Source organism: Phyllobates terribilis, unplaced genomic scaffold (genome assembly GCF_046119375.1).
Source record: "Phyllobates terribilis strain yellow unplaced genomic scaffold, ASM4611937v1 Scaffold_5__5_contigs__length_657084704, whole genome shotgun sequence".
NCBI classification, from domain to species: Eukaryota; Metazoa; Chordata; class Amphibia; order Anura; family Dendrobatidae; genus Phyllobates; species Phyllobates terribilis.
The window spans coordinates 502,177,037-502,200,700 of record NW_027362765.1 but is presented as its reverse complement, the minus strand read 5'-3'; the positions used below and the strand labels follow the sequence as shown (position 1 = coordinate 502,200,700).

The 23,664-nt window shown below is 38.9% G+C and overlaps 1 protein-coding gene across 2 annotated transcripts in view; it reads left to right on the top strand.

Moving 5' to 3' along the window:
- LOC141273564 (ATP-dependent translocase ABCB1-like) overlaps positions 1–23,664 on the top strand; it is a 51,933-nt gene that overhangs the window by 6,022 nt on the left and 22,247 nt on the right. For both annotated transcript variants that reach the window (XM_073685579.1, XM_073685580.1), the window contains exons 2-12: positions 1,014–1,085; positions 4,567–4,654; positions 14,450–14,504; positions 14,766–14,910; positions 15,246–15,330; positions 17,424–17,615; positions 18,338–18,509; positions 20,071–20,195; positions 21,349–21,526; positions 22,208–22,321; positions 23,221–23,331. In XM_073685579.1, coding sequence (XP_073541680.1) covers positions 1,040–1,085; positions 4,567–4,654; positions 14,450–14,504; positions 14,766–14,910; positions 15,246–15,330; positions 17,424–17,615; positions 18,338–18,509; positions 20,071–20,195; positions 21,349–21,526; positions 22,208–22,321; positions 23,221–23,331 — 1,311 coding nt within the window. In that variant the 5' untranslated portion in view covers positions 1,014–1,039. The remainder of the gene's footprint in view (positions 1–1,013; positions 1,086–4,566; positions 4,655–14,449; positions 14,505–14,765; positions 14,911–15,245; positions 15,331–17,423; positions 17,616–18,337; positions 18,510–20,070; positions 20,196–21,348; positions 21,527–22,207; positions 22,322–23,220; positions 23,332–23,664) is intronic.

Sequence of the window (23,664 nt, the reverse complement as noted above, 5' to 3'; positions counted from 1 at the left end):
CTAGTTAATTGACACTACAGCTAATTTCATTTTCATCTTTTTTTTTTTTTAATGAATTTCATTACACTCTGCTTCTCAGATGTAGCTGTAATCACAAAACCGTGGAAGTGAAATGTTTTGGAGCAAATCTGACTAATTATTTCTAGATTTGTACCTTATACTCTCTATTATTTGTAAGTCTTTTTTTTTTTTTTTTTTTTTTTTTTTTTAGGGCTTTTTAGACCATTGGATGCCAATCGGTATAGTCGCCTTTACAACCCTTGACGAATTATACATGACCAAATTAATTTTAAATGGCTATCCAGCTTATTCTGACAACTAGATCCATGTAAGGCATCATGCCTGGAGACAGACTCAGTCCCTATGGCTCTAAAATCATACTAATGTGTACGGCTGTGCTCTCATATGGTACCGAAAAATTGAGGTACATCATATGGTTGTATGACAAATTGTGTCTGCTCTTCCCCTGCTTCCATCCACATACACACGCCTTTCTACAAAGTGTGCATGGATTATGAATAGGTAGAGGACAAACACTTGGCAGCCACTTACTAAAACTGGGTATGAAAAAATATCATTCATTTAAAGTCAACATGACCAACCCTTCTTTCTCCCAATCATCATCATCTGTTGTGGAGCGTCAGTAGAGCCCCATTCACATTAGAATGTCGGCCAAATTTACTGATATGCCCAGACTTGGGATATGTCACCCAAGTACTATGAACATGTATGTCAAGTCAGATCTGATGCTTTATATAAACCCTGAGCCTCCACAAGTTATATAAGGACAATGTTATAGTCTTCAAGTTCCTAATTAGAAGATGGGACGATGTGTCTGTGCTACATAAGATTAAATAATGCATATTAAGGATGGGCTGTGCTGTTGACAGTGTCTGTTTGCTTATGGCAACCTGACCTGGGTTACAGCTTCTTTACATGCATAGGATGACTTCATGTCTATACTTACTTTTTGTTCTAACCTTTATTTATAAATAATATTTTTTGTCCTACAGGTCTGAAGTCCTTCATTTGAGTCACAATGAAAGAAGACATGGATATACCCAAAAAAGACAAATACATCATGGGTAAGTTAAACAAAAGCGACAACCTGGAATTTTATTTTTTTTTCTGCTGCTTGGCTTTTAAAGTGTATGAAAGAAGGGGAAGGTTTTCTGTTACAACAAATGGCTACAGGACATAACAGAATTGTTAGACATAGCCACCTTAAGAGGCGATCCATAAACTGTTGTCAAATTCGCTATACGTTATGTTGATTCATTATAAGGAATATTTGGAGCCATGCTGTTCCCTATATTGGAGGGAAAACAATAGAGATATTTTATATAGTCAAAATAAAAGATTAAGCGATTAATCACTGGGTAGTACTGTTAGAAATGGCAATCAGGGCAGGAAGACTGTGCTGCTCATGGTTCTAAAACATAACTTCTTCTGCATGAAAAGAAAATGGTTACATAGTTCCAAAAGAAAGAGGAAAGGCTTGGGAATATGAGAAATGTCCTATTAATAGGAATTGATGGTCAAGAATTGAGGTTTAGTGGAATCAAAGTGATAAAAATCCTTTAAGTAACTAATAGCAGTCATTCAGCGTCTGCTCGAAATCCTAGAAAAGTCTTTCAGTATCAGTATTAATCTTCCCGTTAATAAAATTAACAATTAAATAGGGTTTTCCCGCAAACAAAGTTAATTTTAATCCATAGATCTTGGAATAATAATAACTTCCACAATTGGATGTGTTTAAATAAAATGTTCCTGTGCTGAGATAATCTTATAAATGTGCCCCTGCTGTGTACTGTGTAATGGACGTGTCTGACCCTGCAGGAACATGGTCTGATCATACCACATCTCCTGGGCAGGGGAGGAAGCAAGAGTATATAGACATTACAGTATGGGGATCACAGCTGATTCTTTTCGTGAGGTAAAACATTTCCCTGCCGTTTTTTTTAAAAAAAACCTTTTACCTCAAAGTAAGATTTATTTGTGATCCCGTGCTGTAATGTCTGTATACTCTTTCGCATCCTCCTCTGCCCAGGAGATGTGGTATGATCAGACCATGTCCCTGCACGGTCAGACACAGCCATTACACAGTACACAGCAGGGGCACATTTCTAAGATTATCTCAGCACAGGAACATTTTATTTAAACACATCAAATTGTGGAATTTATTATTATTCCAAGATCTATTGATTAAAATGAATTTTGCTCATGGGAAAACCCCTTTAAGATGTCACTTAATGGTCTGTTTGCTGGAGTCTTGATAAAATCACTGTTTTCTCTGCTGCAGATCTACCAGTTCTGCACAGTGTACACATAAAATCGCCAATCATCGGTGGTGGGGGGTTACACAGAACTCATCAATATGAAGGACTATGTGACAGGATGGTTTACTAGTCCTCTAGAGATAATTTCCTGCTGATAAAAACTACAGCAAGCAGCCCAGTAAGTGACACAACAGTGGAATCAGTCGCTGACTACCTGCCTGTTCTACCCGGCGCTGGCTCAGTGTGGTCACGGACGGCTCCTGCCTACAATTATGCTGCTTCTCATCAAAAGAGCAGCTCTTCCTCTTCCTGGCTGCTGTGTCGATGGAGTGTGAATGCTGGAGTCATTCTTATTGATAGTTGGCTTTCTGCAGTTATGCAGCGGGGAGCCGGCTGTCAATCAGCATGACTTTGTCAACCAAGCCCCGTCAACAGAGCAGAATGGAAGAGAAGGAGCTGCTCTGTCGATGTGATGTCCGCGGAAGTCGCAGGAACGATCTATGACCACTCTTAGATGGCAGAGATCAAAAGCGGGCAGAACAGGCAGGTAGTTAGCAACTAGGTGCCTGTTAACTCTTAGTCCCTTAGTAAAATAGTCCTGGATAACCCCTTTAAGAATAAAAAAAAATTGATTGTTGACCTCCTCTAAACAGGTCAGTATATACAATATTTGCTATCTGCAGCATATCTCCTATTAACAAGGCAGATGTACTGCTCATAACTATTGTATGCATGCAAAAAAAAAACCTTTACCCTCTTTGCTCATTTGTTGAGTGATTGCCTGTTTAGATGGTGCAGTAGTCAGCCTATGGGCCATTTTTCTGGCTTGCATCTTTTCATGTTTGTAGGCGTTCAACAACCTACTAATTGGTCTTCTACTTGCCAAACTGGTTCTGCTTCAATTGATTATAAATGTGGCTGCCAGGCTGATTTTCTTACTAATCCGATGTTACTACAGTTTTTTTCATGTCACTTATTAATAACTTGTTCCGGAATACAAATCAAAATTGTGATTTAATATATAACCCAGAAATATTTCCTCCAGTTTTTCTACTAACCAAACATACTTTTCACCTCTTCTGTCTTTTTCTACTTGTCTATATGTACACGCACTAAATTCATACCTTAAATTCATAAAACCAATCACTGATCCCCCATCACCTTTATTGGCATGCTGGTGGTAGGATGTGATCCTTCCTTTATAGAAAAAGTCACTGATATACTCAAGCGCTGAAAATGTAGGATGTCAAGTTATCTTCAGTTGTCTATCTCTGCTCATTGGTCCCCATTGCCATATCATGCCAATAAAGAGGAATGTATGGTATCTGTAAAACGTTTACTTTAAGGATGTGCTCACAAGTGTGTAAACATCGGACAAACACTTTCTGGTGTTTTATCTGTTAACACAAGGACCAGTGTTATTCTAAGGGGCAGGGCTGATTAGCATTTTTTTTTCTCACGCCGATTCCGCATGAGAAAGAAATCACTGCATGATGTGAGTAGCCCCACAAATCGGATTGCACTCCCCATTCAAGTCAATGGGTGTGTGGAAAACATCATACTGCACTCAGATGTCATCTGAGTGCAGTCAGATTTCTGTGGAATCACACAATGGAGAAATCTTGTTCTCCATCTTCTGCACACCTGTGCTATGATTCTCTCATCCTAGAGGATCAGATCACACTAAATTGACACTCTGATAAGACTTTAATCTGAGTGTCATTTACATAATCGATCCAATTCTCAAGAATAAGAAAATCAACACTCGTGTGACCCCCCCGGCCTAAAACTGTGACTTCAGCTGAGTTCTAAAAAATATCCTTTGTTATTTATCACTGATCACTATAAATTTAATAAACCATGTACTATATGTCAAAAACTTTATTTTCCTGATCCAGAGCCTGGACATATGTTCTTGCTATGTTCCACTGAAGTCATGATTTCCGATTATAACAGAAGCCATCATAATATGTTGGACCTGTTGTGTGACAGATCCTAATGGAGACTAATAGACCTCATTGACTTATAATGGGATCTGTCTGGATTTCATCAACGCTTCTATCATTTTGATGCAAGAATAGCAATGCAATTCCTATGTGACTAGAGCCTACGTGTTCTACAAAGTGTGGCAATACATCATTTATGCATCAAGCACTAAAACTTTTATAATATAATGGCAATATTTAGATGTTAATGTATAAACCCCTAACAGAGTATTTATGATACAAATTAAAATGAGATTATATTACTCTCTGATTGTTACATTTGTGGCTTTGTATCCGATCAGATGGCTTTCCTGATAGCAGTTATGACAACCCTGCCTTTCAACAAGATGAAAAGCCAGAAAGTAATGGGATAATAAAGAAGAGAGACAGGTAAGTCACATCTCTTCTGTATCTGTTTTTTTTTTTTGTTGTTTTTCTTTTACATCGCCAGCATTGATTTAGGTGGGATTAGTCCATGTTGACAACTGTTCACAAAAGAGCATTTATATTGTAATGTTTGGAAGTCTGTGCATTGTGATACCACTATTTCCGGAGACCTGCTCAATAAATCTTTGTGCTGCTGGTATTAAAACAAAAAGGTCTATATTTTATTACACCGTACTTCAAATGTCTACTTAGTGTCAGTGGGAGTCATTTACAAGGTGGAAAAATCTGTCATACATCCTTCATGTGCAAAAACGTCAAGTTAAAGTTGCTTGAAGCCTCAGCAGGTGGAAGTCTGCAGCCGTATCCCTGTGGTTTGTGATGCTTACAATATTGCTGCTCGTCTGCATCACCAAATGGACATTGGATGGTGGCCACATTGCTTTGCATTAATAGTCTGGGATTATTACAACATTATGGTCAGGATTTTAGAATATAATGCAGATTATAGAATATATTGCAGAACAGATTCTTCATTGGATTGAAGCCCTGTAGAACAGGGCACCTGAACCTCAAAAATTAATTCTACCCTATGGTTTGGGTGTACTAGTGTCCATTTTGAAAATGTCTCCCCTCCTCCCTGCCATTTTTTTCTCCTGCAGATATTCATATTTTTCATTAAATAACAGTTCTTGAGCATTGTGCCATTTCTTTATGACTACAAGAAATGTCTGATTTAACTAACAATTGGTGGTTACAAACTGACACACTCTTATCAGAGACACACCTCCTTGATAATGAATGGTAACACCCACTTGTCACTTTATTGATAAACATCCAGGAAGAATAACAGAGGGACAGACAGAAGTAATATTACTGAATGTGAAATTATTTTGTAAAACCGCCATATAAGAGTGGACAGGTCCTCTCTACATTCACGTGGCTGATCAGGATTCCAAAATCAACGAGCATTTAGTGCCCTTTAGGCAGTTGATATACTTTTATATTGCTAATTTCATTTTTACATTTTCTCACAGATTAGTCTTTTTCCAGGAAAAGTTAAAAAACAAACAAAAAACTAAAATCACAGCTTTCTAAAGTCACTAGGATCATCAGTAAAGTTATGATTATATGCCTATTACAGGAAATCCCCTTTGGTTCCCATGATGGAGATTCTTTCATGATCATTATTTAAGAGCACATTTCTTCATTGTTAATCAGCTTTCTCATCATTGTATATTCTGGCTGCTGGGACCACAAGGTCCCTTTTTCATCTTGAGGATCACTGTGCTAATTAAGTGCTCTGGCTCCTTTGCAGTATTTTCCTGGAAGAAGCCATATATGTAATCACGAAGGGCCTTAAAAAAACAGACCCCTTCTTTCCTTGTGTGCTTTGTACAGGACTATAGAAGATTTTTTTTCCACTAGCGGCTATGCAAAACTATCCGAACGTATGGTTGGAATGGGTTTGTTTTGTTTTTTTTTGGCAAAAGCTGCAGATCCTATGTTACATCACTTCCGCATTAAATCATATAAACATATTTTTAGCTTGAACTGGGAAGGACTAAAGACCGGCCATCAAAATAGTCATGGGTTTCTGTGCAGGAGCCCGTGTGTGTATTGGCCTCCACTATTAGACTGTGCGACGCTGGAAGCCCTACCCTGGGAGATGGGGGACTCTGAGCCGGGTCCTGTGTTGTCGATGGGGTGCCGCCGTGGCCCGGACCCCAAGGCCAAGGTACGAGGGCCGTGCCTCCATCCTCTGCAGGTCCACACAGGATCCACGCTCAGGGAGGGAGGTCACGATCAAAGAACCATCAAAAGACCAAAAACCAAGATGGCTGTGTATTAAATATGACATTTAAAGTGTCACTAAAATGTGAATCCTCCACCCTCACCCACTAGTTGGTTCCCCTATCTCTTGGTTCCCCAGTCTCCCAACTTCCAGTAGGGGCAGCACCTAGTGCCTACTAGCCCCCTCTGGTGGGAGAAGTGTGGTGTTGGATGTGGAGGTAGGGTCCTGACCATCGCACTGTTCTTATCTCAGAGGAGGAACACCACACTCCATTAGAGAAGTGCAGCATCCCTGTGGCGGTCGAACCCTCAGGGGCGCCACAAGACCATGTTCACACATTCAGTATTTGTTCAGTATTTTACATCCGTATGTGTAAGCCAAAACCAGGAGTGGGTGATAAATACAGAAGTGGTGACGTGTTTCTATTATACTTTTCCTCTGATTGTTGCAGTCCTGGTTTTGGCTTACAAATACTGACGCAAAATACCGAACATGTGAACGTGGCCTAACTATTCTTAATTTAATAAAATCCAGCATGTTGAACAGATACAACACTACATCTGTCCACAAAGATACCACCACTCGACCGGCAAGGACGAATACCATGGGCCTCCTTTATTTCTTAAGCTTCTCTGATTGGTTGCTATGGGCAACAAAGACCATTTTTATGAATGAGGCCCAAAAAGCAAACCAGACAGGGAACAGGGTCTGCCTTTCGTGGCCCACCCTGTGTATTCTGAATTATAAGACACGTTTATTGTGAATCCAAAGGTACTCTACAAATGCCCACTAAATTCAGAAAACTCTACTCAATGAATCTTAAAAGCACTATAGGGGAATTTATCCTGAGCAAAAATTTTTAAGTTGGTGTAGCATGTGTGATAAACTTGGCAACTCTCAAAGGGTCCGATTCATTAAGACTGGCATTTTGTACACCAAACTTACTGAGAGGCATGCAGGAGTAAGAGGTGCACATCCTATCACTGGTGTGCGTCTGGCCTAAAGTCCTGCTCCAGTCAGGGACTGGAGTAACATTTGTCATAAGTAACGCCACAACTTTTTGATTTATCTATTTTGCCAAAGCGGGACAGAACTGGTGTGAAAAAAAACTAAATTGTCACTTTTTTGCATGATTTTTTAAGGTGTTTTTACACCTATATTGTTGCAATAACCTCTTCATGTATCTGGCTCAAAGTGTCACATAGTTTGATATTACACTTCGAACTAGAAATCTTACTTCACTTTTTACGCCACGCCACTCTCACCCTAGAGTGGGTTTCTGACTTTTTTTTTTTTGTGTGGAATTAAAAAAAAAAAAAAAAAAAAAAATTGCAAGTCTTAAAGGAGTATTCCCATCTCCAAGATCCTATCCCAATATGTAGTAGGTATAAAAATATTAGCAAATGCCTCCAATTAGAAATGTAGTATAGTTTTTCTGATTCGCTATGTCACTTCCCTCATGTGCAGGGCATTGCAGGACCTTAGGTATCCATGGTTACGCCACTAATACAGTGACAGTTGTTTAGCTAGTTGCCATGTACCTAAGGTCCTGCAATGCTTGCACAAGAGGAAAGAGAGATATATACTATACTACATTTCTAATTAGAGGTATTTGGCAATATTATTATTACACCTACTACATATTGGGATAGGATCTTGGAGATGGGAAGACTAAAAGAGGGGAAAATGCAAGGGACCTGCTGCTGTTGACGAGCCCAAAATAAATGTGATGCAAAATGCATTAAAAATGGTGCACAACTTTTATAAATATGTCTGGCACAAAATGCTCAAACAACCAGGTGCAAAAGAAATGATATATTTCCCTACAAATGTTTTTAGTATAGATAAAGAATAATCACATGTAGAAAAAAAACACTTAAAAAAAACCCTCGCCTCAGACCAACTGAGCAATCAGTACTATTCAAGGATTAATGTTAGCCCTGTGTTCCCATAGAATAGCAATTTTCGTTTTTTATCGGTGGACATAGGAAGTGCTGCTCACGTATGCAGGATAGGCTTTATTGTGACGTATTAGTTAGCCAGCTATTGTTACTATATAGTAGGGCAATAATGATGCCTATACAGCGTCAGTTTCATTCATGAGTCACCTGAAAAGTGGGTTCATGGGCTAACAATTTCACACAGATATGTATAAAGGGTGTAAATTGTACAGAGACTACTTATTATATAGCGAGAAGCCAAGCTCGCTATAAGCCTTTCAGTAGCCATATACAGCTTATCACAATATCTTGTATTCTTCATCTCTTTTCCACTTATTTTTTCCCCCTTAGTTATTTTACTTCTGAGTGTAGTGCAGAGACCTGTTTTTTTTTTGTTGTTGTTCTGCACAACATGCCGGTGTAAATGACCGCTCCAGTCATATGTCACTAGTGTTTCTTAAACCAATGCAGAGTACAATTTTCATTGGAGTAATGCTCAGCATGCCTTTACTGTTCTTTATTCCCTGCTATACAACTTTTTTTTTCTTTTTTTTTTTTACCCATTATAGCAGATAATGTTTGTAATCATTGAGAATATTTGTCAAGCTTTAGATTATGCTTCCATTAAATCTTATGCAAAAAAATATTTTTTTTTTTTTTGCTTTCTAAGCTGCAAGAAATATTTAAATAAGCCGTTTGACTTGAAGGCAGGTAATGTCAGAGATCGCCTGTATGTTGCAATAGATACAGTATATTGAATAGCGGCAGATTGGTGCTCATTAACTAAGTGCTATTACTGACTGTAACTGTAGTAACCATTGTTGTAGCTTGAAGTTGATGGTCCTCATTTCAAAACTTCTAACAGGGCGCCCACTACCTCTGGCCTTTAATAGTATTAGTATTCTCATATGGGCCAAAAGGTTGTTTTGGGCCCCTCCTATGCGCAAAGGCCCTGATGCAACTACAGTCCCTGCTGCACCTATTTTTGTTAAGCCCTCGATATTAACCTGCTATGCAGCAAAACTAAAGTGGTAATTAAATCTTAAAAAAATGACTAAAACCAAAAAATAATCCAGCATGCAGAGATCCACTGCATTAAATTCTTGACTTTTATTCAATCAAACGATCATGCATAAAAACAAACATGGTCTCATTTCAAGCTAGTCAGCTTTTACTCATAGCCAAGAGTCTGAGCTGAGTAATCCGAGTAATCGGAGTGAAAGCCGCCTAGCTTGAAAAGTGACTGTCAGCCACTTGTTTTTGTATGTGCTGATATAAAAGACAAAAATTGAATGTAGGGGGGAAATGTGCATGGCCATGGTTTATAATGGGTATGTGCTCCATTTGTGAAAAAGGCTGATGGGACATGTGCGTGAAACATGGACATTAGAATGAGACCTTACTAATATAATCATCACAGCTCCTCTGATGTCCCACTGTCAGCCTTGACCTGGCAGCTCCACTTGTGCATTTAGGTTAGAAATGGCTAAAATTGATTGTCAAGTGGGTTGAAGCTACTAAAATAAGTAGTCAGACAGCCCCCTTTATGCAATTCATGTGCTGACACAGGCATGTGTTGAACCCGATGTGGAAGCGGAATTGCTTTCATAATGACAGTATATTTGTTAATGTGTTTTAAAAGCTGGAAATGTATACAACTTAAAGAGGTTGTCCAACTGGAGGAAGAATCCACACACCTTAAGTAGTATGCCCAAAAGCTGTAAGAGACGTGTTGTCTCAGATATTGTGCTATTCTGGTCAACTCTTGGAAGTTCTACATAGGAAACCTAACTTAAAGTGGTAATCTTAAATTGCTTTTAGACACCATGAAAATAAGCAAGTTTGCAATTGACTTGCTTTTTCTATATACTGTCGTCCTTCTGCAATGAGAGATTTTATGTTTTAACGTGTACAACTGATTTCCACGGAGCTCAGCCTATAGTGCCTGGCCAAGAGTGCGCAGTAGTTACTTTCCAGGAGAGAGATTAAGGCCACGGCCCCACTATCAGTATTCGGTCAGTATTTTTTCTCAGGAGTGAGAGACAAAACCAAGTGAGAAACAATCAGAGAAAAGGTATAATAGAAATTACTCACCCCCTGGGCTGTGGGGTACCCGGAACCGGGCTTCAGTGCGATGATGGGGGTAGTAGTGGCAACCCGATCCCGTGGCTCAGGGTGGTCAGACCAAATTGTGGCAGTCTATTTGTAGAGTTATGAATGTCCGACTACGCCACCCGTGGATTGCGGTCAGGAATGACCGCCGCTGCAAGGCAGACCGCTGAGGCTGGTGTTAGTGTGCAGCACAGGGATAGGATAACTCCCCACGGGAAGAGTATAGCCTCAGGGCAGTGTAAGAGGATGCTGGGGGTGATGGTGCAGGCGCAGCATAGATCACACAGAGTCCAATGGTGCAGTTCAGGCCTTTTACTCACAGTTGAAATCCAAGTCACTTCTGTCAGCAATGACTGCTCAAGCCGTGCTGCGTCCACCAGGTGAGGGGCTCGGTCAACCCCCAGGCAGTTCAGGAGTATGGCACAGGACCCCCCTTCTATCCTTTCTCTGGCCTCTCGTGCCCCACCAGTGACCACTCTTCTGTCCAGCTGCCTCGGGCCTTCTCTGGTGAAACTTGGCGCCAGTTTCCCTGACCCTATGTGGTGCCTTCCTAGCGGGTGTAGCAAGGGGTCGCACCAATAAATGATCACGACCTCCGGTCTTTGGCTGAGGGATGATCTACCTCCACCAACTTGGGAATCCGGTACCCTTCTGCGGCCTGACCCTTCACCCGATATAACACGGGCTTGCAACTGTTGCTGTCCGTTCTGCTCTCTCTTAGGGTCCCTTCTGCCTTCTTGTTTCTGGAGCCTTTCTACTCCTCTGTCTCTCCTCTTTCTTTCCTTCCTTCTCCTTCTCCTCTTCTCCTCTCTGGCCCCGGCCTTTTCTCTAGGCCTGCCTTCTGAGCAGAGCTCCTACAGAGCCCCTGCTCCCTGTCACTTCTCCACTGTACTGAACACTGAACTAAGATGGCTCCCACCTTTTATCTGCTTCTCTGTGTCTGAGCTCAGGTGACCTGCACCCAATGAGCTCATTGCTATGCTCCAGAAACCATCCCCTTCTGCTCCTACATCACTGGGTTCTCTCCCCCCTCCCCACTCCAGCCAGGGACATGGTCAGTTGTGCTTGCAATTATATGGGAGCACTGTCGAGCTGTCCCCTGGAAATGGGAAGTGTGTAAGTGTATGTATGCAGCTAACTGAGCCCTGGTCCACACTCCATCCTTACCTGGGAATGGAATATCACACCTCTGGTTGAGGTGCAATACCCCTGTAGCAACCGAACCCTCAGGGTGCTACAGAAACAAGTCACCAATTCTGCATTAATCACCCACTCCTGGTTTTGGCTCCCACTCCTGAGAAAAAATACTGACCAAATACTGATAGTGGGGCCATGGCCTAACTCTTAACATTCCAGTCAGCTCTCTCTAGCGCATTGATTTCTATACAGCAGTTTGTTGCTCACTTCCCTCCTTTCTCTCTCTCCTCTCCCTCTCATCTTCTGAAGAGAAGCAGTAATAAGTCACGAGTCCGGCAGCTTTAACAGCAGGTCTGTTAATCATGGCTCTCTGCTCTCATTGTCAGGAACTGTGTGTTTGTTCAAATGCCTTGATATTTGTGTGTAAATACAGCAAAAACAGTGCAGACCACTGATGGCTAAATTTATTCACCAGAGCTGTCACTCAAAGAGAGCCTGCCCTGCTAGAAACTAGGTAGTAAGGAAAATAAGGAGAATGCATTGCTCTGAACTGCTCAAGAGACAACTTGAAAGAACCCCTTTAAGGCCACTGCCCCACTATCAGTAGTTGGTCAGTATTTTTTCTCTGGAGTGGGAGCCAAAACCAGGAGTGGGTGATAAATGCAGAATTGGTGACTTGTTTCTATTATACCTTTTCTCTGATTGTTCTTCACCTGGTTTTGTCTCCCACTCCTGAGAAAAAATACTGACCGAATACTGATAGTGGGGCAGTGACCTAAGAGTAATGCTTCGAACAGTTGGATCTCCGAATATCAGTTGGTCTTTTGGGAATCTGCAAACCCAAATGGTAAACAAGCGATTTACGCCTGTATCAGATATCATGCGTCTTCCTTATTTTTGCTGAAAATAAGAGTTTAAAATTTAAGTCTTAGTTTTCAATAAGAATCAATTTATAATTAAAACAAGCTACAATGAAGAATTACAACGGACTGTGCTATGACAGCTATTTGTTCCCTTTGTGTGGCAGTATATTATACATTTTGAGACCGTCTCGTCTAAGGATAACTTTAGATCTACAGCCATAATAGAAATCACCAATTTAAAACAAATGCTCCACAATATACACAATTAATTGTGAAGATTCCTCCTGCCAAGTTTTTTTTTATCCTGCTGCCTCTTAATAGGGCCACCTCTGCACATATAGTAAGATCATCTTTGCAAACCGTATTGTGTGATGCTGAGTTTCTGCACATTAGTCTTTAGCTACTGCTGCCTTTTTTTTCTTCTTTTTTCTTTTTTCAAAGTTAATTGCTAAAGCAGCAAATGTAATTGTACCTACTGGCTGGGGTTCAGCCACGTTTAATGCTCTACTTGGTAGAAAAGCAGATATAAAGGCATTATACACCGGCAATAAAGTATATGAGGGTAATGTGCAATTACGTTTTTAACAACATTTCCATTCTGTTCTTTGGGCTAAGCTTTATAATCCAGTGTAAAATTATGTTTGTGCTCAGAAAACCGCTGACTTTTCTAGGCAGAAATTTAACTTGCAAAGTGCAGTTCTATTCTCGATGTAATATATACTGTAAATGATACGCAGCCTCATACATCTACAAAGGACCACGCAATGCTTTTCTTATATGTTTATCTAGAATATGCCCATTAGTAAATCCTATATAAATCAGGAACGCAATCAAATCCGGAATGGCAATTGTGTATATTACATATATTACAATCACAGCCATGAACTTGTTTTCTATGAGCAAAACCTATCACTGTGTAATACCCCTATAATTACCCTCTTACTCCAACCATTATGCCGGCGATGGAGGAGAAAAATTGAGTGTAATTGTTTTTTTTTCTGAGATCTTTAGAAGAAGTGAAGGATGGGGGTAGTCGAAAGCGGATATAAACTTGACTGTAGTAAATAGAAAGAACAACGCGATGCCCTTGACAAGGGGGTCAGTTTGAGAGACTGTTGAGTGTGAGTCTGAAGGGGCACAATCATGTAGGAAATAAACTGAAGTAAAAGAAGCAACCCTAATAATGGAGCGAGATCCTGAAAAATCAGGGACACCATATTTGTATTGGATTTCATATTCAATATATTAGGGCTTGAGCCCAAAACATGATGGATATATACCATATATAAGTGTGTGTGTGTATATATACATACATACATACACACACATACACACTCGCTAACTGTGTGGCAGTATGAGCTGAGCGAGCTATGTGGCCGCACAGTCTGTGTGCATGAATCTAAAAGAAACACAAAGATTTAAAGGGCTTTCCACCTTTTGAGGTCATTTTTTGCAATTTTATGTTTCGCCGTATTGGCTTTTACATCCTCTTTCTATGCACATTCATCTTGAGTCACCTGAGAGGGGCTCAGAAAAAGACAAATCAGTTATAATCTTTCCTGTCTGAATGAGCCCACTGATAGAAACTCGGTTAACTCCTTCTGAAGCCAGCAAAAGACAAAGAAACACAAACTGCAAATTCTGCAAAAAAAGGGTGCAGAATCTTTAATCATTAAAATGGCAAAAATTCTAATTAATATAAATATATATATATATATATATATATATATATATATATATATATATATATATATATTTTTTTTTTTTTTTGTGTGTGCACCTGTTCTATCCAAGCTCTGTCTGCCCTTAACCTTCCCCACATCCTTTTTGCATTGATATTAGACTTTTTCCATTTCTACCCTATTTTCGAGTTTATTTTATCTAGTTTAAGAATCACACACTGATGTCTATAGTTCAAAGCCATTTTATTAACACTGTCATGTTTCCTTACTAGAAAGAAAAAGGGGAAGAATAAGGAGCCTATAACGATGGTGGGCTTTTTTGAGCTGGTAAGAATAAACCGTAGATATACTGTACAGCAATTACACTTTATTGTTGTGTGTGTGGACAAAATGTTTTTCTGGTCAGTGTGTCTATTTTAACGATCTGTGGGTCATTTCACTCTATGGTTCTATGGTATGCAAGAAAACTGGTGTAAGGTGTGTGTTTTTTTTTGTTTTTTTTTTAAATTAACCAGTCAATGGAAAAAAAAACAACTGATAGCTCACAAATATCATTCTTATAATGTCCCACTTTTTTTTTTCTTCCAGTTCCGCTATGCAGATATTTGGGATAAGTTATTGATGATTATTGGCCTGGCATGTGCTCTTGCTTCTGGCACTGGACTTCCGATCATGATCATCGTCTTTGGAGAGATGACGGATGCATTTGTCCAGAGCGGTATTCCTACAAATGGTAAGCATTTTGGTTATATTGTATTGTGCACTTTTACTTTCGTACCTTTAGATAAAATACAGCTTTAGTCGTCCCTTAATTATGTAGACTTTCTCTTGTCTTCCCAAACTGATAGTCCTGTCCTTGGCCTTATGTGTTTGCTTGGATTTGTACTCGAGGGAAGGCCTTTTTTTATAGTTAACTTAGAGAAATGTACACAACAATAATTGAGGAATAAATTATATGGGCTCATATATATGTATATACGGTACTACATACTGACATTACTGAATGTTATTAGTTTTATGATTTTAATGTTCACGGCTATGCAAACAGTTTCTCTTGTTCCTTTAAAGGTACGCCGTCGAACACTACTCCTGCGCCAGGAGTCTGTAATCAGAAGTTTGTTGGAACGATTGACATAGAAGCTGAAATGACAAGGTAAGGAGGCGAAGCGACTCGTCTTTTAATGGAATCTCTCATAGTTATATAATAATTAATGCAGATCTTTCACTAGATTTCACAATACAAACTGCGTATGTTAAGCAAATACATCCTAGATTTAATGAGGGTGACGTAATTTCATTGAAAATCCCTGCCAAAATAGCTATGTAATCCTCGGATATAAATTAGCCTAGCTAAAGATTGAAGGCTCACGAGCCAAAGTATTCAATCTCTACCTGACTGACCACTTCAGCTTGTACTGAGCAGTGTGAGATCTCAGGAGCAGGAGGTACACTGAGGAGCTGTCACTCAGGCTAGGTGGGTGGAGACTGAGTTTACACTTTCAAAAAGACTGTTCCGGCCACATTCATTTGAATTTTCACAGTAAGTATACTAGTCTCATTGGTTCCAGGATTTCTAATAATAATGTATGAGGTTTGAATTGTTAAATCTTGTGACAGATCCTCTTAAACTACTATATGGCAAACATAATGTATTATAGGTAGTGTGCTATTTGTATTTCTTACCACAAGGTACTGTGAGTAAATGAAATATCTTTCCTGAAAGACCAATTCTTCAAGCCGCCCACAAAAAGACAAACGCCAGTTAGCGCTATCCCCCTTTTTATTTCTTGTGTGGACAGAAGGTAATGCTGCCCTCTATAAGCTGCATCACCCAAGGTGTCGCGTACGCACTCCAGAATGGTAGGGAGTGAAGGCATAGACCAGAAGGATTAAGGAGTTCATTTTCCTTCACCATGTGACAGCATTCCATAGTAAAAAATTGTTAGAAATCATAAAATAGGTGAAAAATTTCTTAAACACAGAGAACCCTCATAATTTTGGGTTGAATCGGTGAACGATGGGTATGAATCCTTAGTGGTGTTTTCCTCTGTCCCTTAGGATAGGTCATCATTATAAGATCTGCAGGTGGCCAACATCAGGCACCAGCAGTGCTAGTAACTCTGGCAGCAGCCGGATGCAAACCATGTGAGAAAGCGAAACAACACTTCTCCAGTCACACTTCAAAGCAGAGTGTGCGGCCATTAAACATAATGATGGTGTTCTGTCCACTCACACTGTTTGCACTACCACATATAGACTGCTAGCAGCAGCCAGATGTAAAGTTTCGCACCCCGACCGAACTTCATCTTGGGACAGGAAAAACCCTTCACTTCTAATTTTTTTTTTAATTACCTTTTTCATCTGCTGTGTAGTCCTGTCTTCACCTTCCACCTGTCTTTTTTTTCTATTTTCCCCCTTGTGTTATGTCGGTGTGGTATCAATAGTTTTCCCTTGTAGCTTACATCTTCAGGGCAGCAGACTGGTGCATGCAAGAGCTGGTGACTTGTCCTGGCTGCGGCAGACTACGGCCCGACCTCCAAAAGAGAACACGAGTTGGAAGGGAACAGGTTTCCCTTGGCAATGGAGCAGTGAGGAAGGGGCCAGGAGATGACTAATCAGTGTCCTTCTTTTGCAGAACTGTTAATATTTAAAGAATCAATATAGAATTCTGCATGTATATAGCCCTTTTTATTGAACTCTGTTATTGCTAAGCAATCCATGAAGAAATAGCACCTCGTAACTAATGACTTAAATTGGAACTGTTTGGCCTAGGAATCGTCACTTGTGCTGGGTGCATAAATGCACTTGGTTGTGCCAAAAATCTGTTTAACTGCAACATCTGTGTCGTACTGGGAAACCCCTTTTAAAGCTGCCAAAAATTCACTGCAACTTCTTTAGTGTCAATTATCTTAAATTTGATTCTGTGTATCAAATTATTCATCCATTTATCATTTATGCATAATTTTAATATAACATGAGTATGTTATTACACATAATGTTGTGACATAAAGCTAATATTTTTCTCTGGATGACAACCTCTTTCTTTTCAGATGTACTTTCGGATCATTGAATCTGTTTTATATTATCTCTAATATCCAATAGTCCTGTTGCTTCTTTACGTATTTGGGGAAAAAAATGTTTACCATAGATCACAAAGATCTTTAATTATATCTTCAAGGATAATATGATGTAAAGAGAGAACCATGGATGAATTATAACGTAACGTTATTTTTGCTTCTTCCTCAGATATTCTTACTATTATGTCGCGATTGGTTGTGCTATCTTTGTATTATCCCTCTTTCAAATCTGGACCTTTTTATTATCTGCTGCGAGACAGACTCATAGGATTCGGCAAAGGTTTTTCAAAGCTGTGCTCCATCAGGATATGGCTTGGTTTGACTCGAACCAAATTGGGACATTGAACACCAGACTAACAGAGTAAGAAAATCTATTGGTGGCCGAAGCAGAGGCATCATGTTACATAGATGGCGTCACAGAATTGTGCGGTATAGTGACTAGGACGCTGGCAACTTGTTTGGCTTTTCCATTAAATGTTTAGAGGAATATATTTTTTTTAACATTCACCAGTATCTCAGTATTCACAACACCAGCATTATGTGGAATACATCAGTTTTAAAGGGAATCTGTCAGCAGGTTTCCATCTGAGAACAGGGACAGAGACCCTGATTCCACCGATGTATCACTTACAGAGCTCCTTGCTGCAATTTTGATTAAAAACTGCTTCATCTACTGCAGATCTACCAATTCTCTGAATGCTGAGCTCTGTATAACCTGCCCATACCCCTGATTGACAGTTTTCTGTGCACACTGTGCATAGGCAGAAAGCTGCCAATCAGTGGTGGTTGAGTGGTTGGTCTACCTGGCAATGATTTTATAAAAACTACACCAAGTAGCCCCGTAAGTGACACATCGTTGGAATTAGGGTCTTTGCCCTTAAATTATGCCGCTCTCAGATTGGGTAGCAAAACCTGGTGACAGATTCCCTTTAATGAAAATACTCTGATGCATCTACAATCAAGGAGGCTACAAGGCACACAATATCTTGCAGCCTTTTTGTACAAATATAAAGGTCTTTACTAATAATTACACATTTATGATCAAATAACACTTTCAATACACCTTGTGTTTATTTTCTCTAGGGATATTAATACTATTCATGAAGGATATGGAGACAAAATCGCTATCTTTGCCCAGTACTTTTCTACCTTTATAGCTGGCATAATCATCGGATTTGTGAATGGCTGGAAACTAACCTTAGTTATCATGTCTGTGAGTCCACTTCTTGGTGTATCCGCTGCAGTCTGGTCTAAAGTAAGTTGAGTAAATTATTTATTATCTTTTCTTATATAGAGCTATTATTATCCGCAATGCTTTACATACAATTATCATCGCTGTCCCCATTGGGGCTCACAATCTACATTCCCTATCAGTATGTCTTTGGCGTGTGGGAGGAAACCGGAGAACCCGGAGGAAACCCACACAAACACGGGGAGAACATGCAAACTCCTTGCAGATGTTGTCCTTGGTGGGAATTCAACCAAGGACCCCAGCACTACAAGGCTGCAGTGCTGACCACTGAGCCACCATGCTTAGTCATTATAAATAACCTGATCTAATGGCACATATATATCTAATTTATACATGGAGATAAATAAAAAGGTGATTTTCACATTTTTAATTGAACATTTTTTTTTTTTCTTTTTGGGGAGACTAAGGCTATTTTAGGGTATTTCATGCTATACAAACGGTGTCTCAAAACTCTCTTGGGGCACAGACACGCCTACTGGTATTTGCAATAAATGCTACAGTTAGTATAAGGGTTCCATAATGGACAGCAGTGGAGACCATGTTTGCCTTGTTCATTATTGTGAAAGCTGACCAAAGTAATACAACTGTCTGCAAACTAAAGGAATATATTTGCAGTGGGAGACCCCTTTTCTGAATGGTAATAAAGGTAAAGTGCGGTGATAGGTTTGATGCATCTTGCTAGACATGGTTGCCTTTTCATTTCCTTATGCACTTTTCAGGCTTTTAAAACCAACATTTTGTGACAAACAGTTGGTGTTTTAAGCCAAGCTCTGTTTAGTCTGGCACAAAAAAACCCTAGAGCATCATACATATCCAAGAGTTTCTTGGGTACAAATTGAGGCACAATTCTTGAGCATTTCCTCTATTAAATCTCCTTCATTTCTCACTGTATATCTGGCTTATCTTAAATACGATGTATAATGAAATAAGGTGCATCAGTATTTGATCAGTTGTTGCCTATAGGTTTTCATTCATTACTATTTTTTTTAATTGTGCACAAACCTTTTCTTTGCCCAACGGCAATTAACACAAATATGGATTAAACAACTGGTGCAATACTGATGTATCCATACTTAAAACGCTCCCTATAAAATATACTCAAGTCTACTTGTAAAGCTTTTTTAAATAAGTAGATACGCCATTTTTGAAAGACTGACACACACATTTTCCATGTGAATAGTCTTATTGGTTTACATTAGCCGCGGATATCTGTATAAAACAGATGAAATACAACTTCGCTTGGCACTTTACAGCAACTTCAGGCATAAATATAAACGTGACAAAGGTTGCTCCATATAATTTATATGAAATTATTGACAATGTGTATATAAAAAATATATACTATATAATCAATTATTATATTTTTTTATATAAATATATATTTTTAAAGCTAAAATGAATTTTGTTGTCACCTTCAGGTGAGAATGGGGGAAGCTTTCTAAATTTCTAGCAAGATTATAATTCTCACTTATGTTGACCTGCTATGTCCAGTCTGCTAATTTTTCCATGCTTATTATAATTATAATGACTGCAAATAGTTACATTTTCTGTGTTCTCTTTCCAGCTACTTGCTTCTTTCACAACAAAAGAACTATCTGCTTACTCGAAAGCTGGAGCAGTCGCAGAGGAGATCCTTACAGCAATACGGACAGTTGTTGCATTTAATGGGCAAGAAAAGGCCCTTAACCAGTAAGTGATGTTATAGAAGTAGCTATAAACTCATTGGCACTAGTGCAAAAAGCTTAGCTGGTGGGAAGGGGACAAAATTTGGCCTTATATGCATTTAACACTGCAGATCGCTTTAAACGATGGGCTACATGCAAGCCGATTGTAGGCTATTTAATGACCTGTTAAATAGGCTGATGACCATTCTGTGCATAACTATGATTGCTTAAAAATTGTTGTATCCAATGAACAAGTATTTTCATCATTTGTTGGTTGATTGCCGGTCTTTTTAAACTACATGATATTTGGTAATGTGCAGTGCTAATTTGATGTACCTGCTGCATTTGTATACATTAACAAAAGTTAAAAATCTCCATTTCAGCCATTATGCCATTTGCAAGGCCAAGAATATTTATTACATTTTACAGTATTTTAGCCCTTTTTTATGAAGTTGTATTTCAATGGGTTGTCTACCTATGAAGCATGTTGTTTTCATGTATGTAAAGTACAAAAATTTAAATTTTACAAATATACTTTTAAGAAAAAAAACACTTGCCCTGATATCTGAACCAATCCCAGGACCTCCACTCCTAGCTTCTGACACAGGAGGGAACGCCCTCCTGTTTCCTGTGTCTAAGACTTGATTGAAGAGGGTTGGCCATGTGGCTCATTTCAGTAGCTAAAACTGCCCCTTCTATGTCACGGATGAAGTAGATTTGGATAGGCTTGGCTGCTAAAATTAACCAGCCAACTTAGATCCATTCATACCACACAGTATTGACATAAGGAGAAGGCTTTCTCAAAGCCATGACTCTTGATAAATTTTTGATAGGGGCAGCTTAACTAACATATTTTAGTGAGCATCCTTCTTTGCATCTCCCTTCTTCTTTCGCCTTTCTTTTTTCTCCACCCTCCCTTCGGTCTTCTCCACCCTCCCTTCGGTCTTCTCCACCCTCTCTTATATGAATGATCTTCTTTTCTAGCTAGGCAGCCCCTTTAATAATGCCAGCTGCTATGGGACAACAGCAACTTGATGGATGAGTACAACTCAAGGACTTGTATTGTCAATGATGATATCGACAATACAAGTCCTTGACTTGATATTAGAAGGATATGGTCATTATTACATATTCTATTAATATATATTGGAAGATAATGCTTCCCTTTTCTTTGGCAGGTATAACCTCAACCTATTAGACGCTAAAAAAGTTGGCATAAAAAAGACAATTACAACTAATGTGTCCATGGGAATCTCTCAGTTTCTCATCTTCGGAGCCTATGCTTTAGCTTTCTGGTATGGAACCAAACTCACAGTTGATGAACCGGATACATATTCCATTGGCAAAGTTTTAATTGTAAGTAAAATCTTTTTCTCTTTTGCATCATTTTAATGAAAAGTGCTCAGAATTGATGAAGAAATCTCATCTGAAATTAGCAATCATATTTTTAGAAGTACCATAAAATAAAGATGTTGTGCCACATTCTAGTCTTTGCACATTACTGTCCATCTTTCACTGTGTAGAAATTCTCAAAAAGATTTTATCTGCCGCATCAATCTGCATTTTTCAAGAATGGGGGAATTTTTAATGCTGTTTATTGCTCATTGTAGAGGCGGTCAGTAATCTAGTCTGTCAGAGGTGGCAGGTTTCCTAGGTGAAGAGCGCATGCTTAGAAGCTTTCTATAGAGCTTGTAAAAGTTTCTCTGTACCTAGCCAGATCACTGGATTGACCTAGCTTTAGTGCCTCAAGGCTTCTTCAATGCTGCAGAGGCAAATGCTCTGGTGTCAGCATTTGGAGAATGGTGTATTTCAGGAGCACACTAGCCCCTGGCAAGCAGGAAGTTGAGTCAGAGGAGCGGTGTGCTTCTGAAGACAAGTCTTGTTAGGTGTCTGCTTCTTTTAATTTCAGCAATAATACGGGTTAAGGATCAGCCATGTGCTACGTATGCATTTTAATTTACTGATCCAACATTGCCACATGGTAGCATAAGCTGGAATATCCCCTGTGAATTAATGTTAGTTTCTTCCTTCCAACAGGTGTTTTTCTCGGTACTCATCGGAACCTTTTCCCTTGGCCAAGCAGCTCCTAACCTGGAGAGCATTTCGAATGCTCGTGGAGCTGCCTATGAAGTATACAAGGTCATCAATAAGGTAATGTCAGAGACCATCTTCACAGTAAACAAATCACATAAAAAGATGGTTGTATAAAATTCTGGATAAAACGGTCTTCCATGAATAGTAATTAATGTGAAAAATCCTACAAAAACAAAGGCTTGCAAATGGACTTTAACACAACTGCATATATAAAATGGCTTTGTCAGATTTATATTAGAACTGTAAATTTATATGATGTAAACATAGTAATTTACTCAGTGTATAATTGCCCAACATCAAAAATACCAATTTTATGTCTATTAAGGATCACAAATGAACAAATACAAAATTGATATTTGAGTGACTCTGCTCATTGTTCTATAAGAAATGTTTTAAATGCAGAGTCGACCCTCTAAATTCTGACTGTTACAAGGACTCTTCCCTGAAGGAAGTGAAATGTCAGAAAACCCAAAGGGGTTATAAGGCTAGAAACTCATCTCAAGTAGCATTAATAGATATCTAAGCATCATATCTTGAAAGGCAAGATAAGTGGATGCTAAAATATACAAACATATGTTCACTTCCCTTCTGGTTACAAATTAGTTTATGTCCTTAAATAAACCATTAGGCTTTTCAGGCAGCTTGGCTTCAGTAGATTACACAATGATATTTTAGCTTCTAAAATTACAGTACAGGCATTATATATAATGTGTGTGTGTGTGTGTATATATATATATATATATATATATATATATATATATATATATATATATATATATATATATATATATATAAAAATTTTACGTAGAGATGGTAACTTTTCACTATGCCAATCAGATACTAATTGCCAGCTTGGGTTTTCAAAGCTGGATTTGTAGTTTTACATTTCCTAACCTTAAGATAATGTGTATATTGAGTTAAAATGAAATTAACTGCTTTTTATTTTTGGTTTTCAGGAACGGCCAATTGACAGTAGCTCCCATGAAGGACACAAACCAGATAAACTTACAGGACATATTGAGTTCAGGAATATCCATTTCTGTTATCCTAGTAGACCTGATATACAAGTAAGTGTACATCCAAACTGTTCCTGATTAAAAAAAAGTCTACAAATGCATAGGAGATGTATTTATTCCTGCTGGTTATATATACAGACAATTCTATTGTAACATGTTCAAAGTATAGGCTAAGAATATGTGAGTGCTTAATTATCCCTATTATAAATACATCACTATATGCAATGTATGATGTACCTTGAGACCCTCCTAAATTCTGACTGTTACAAGGACTTTTCCCTGAAGGAAGTGAATTTCACTGGTTCCTTTTGTGAACCATCATGAGACTTTAGTCCACCTTAAAGATTGTAGACTAAATTCTATGGATTTGCACTAAGTCTTTCT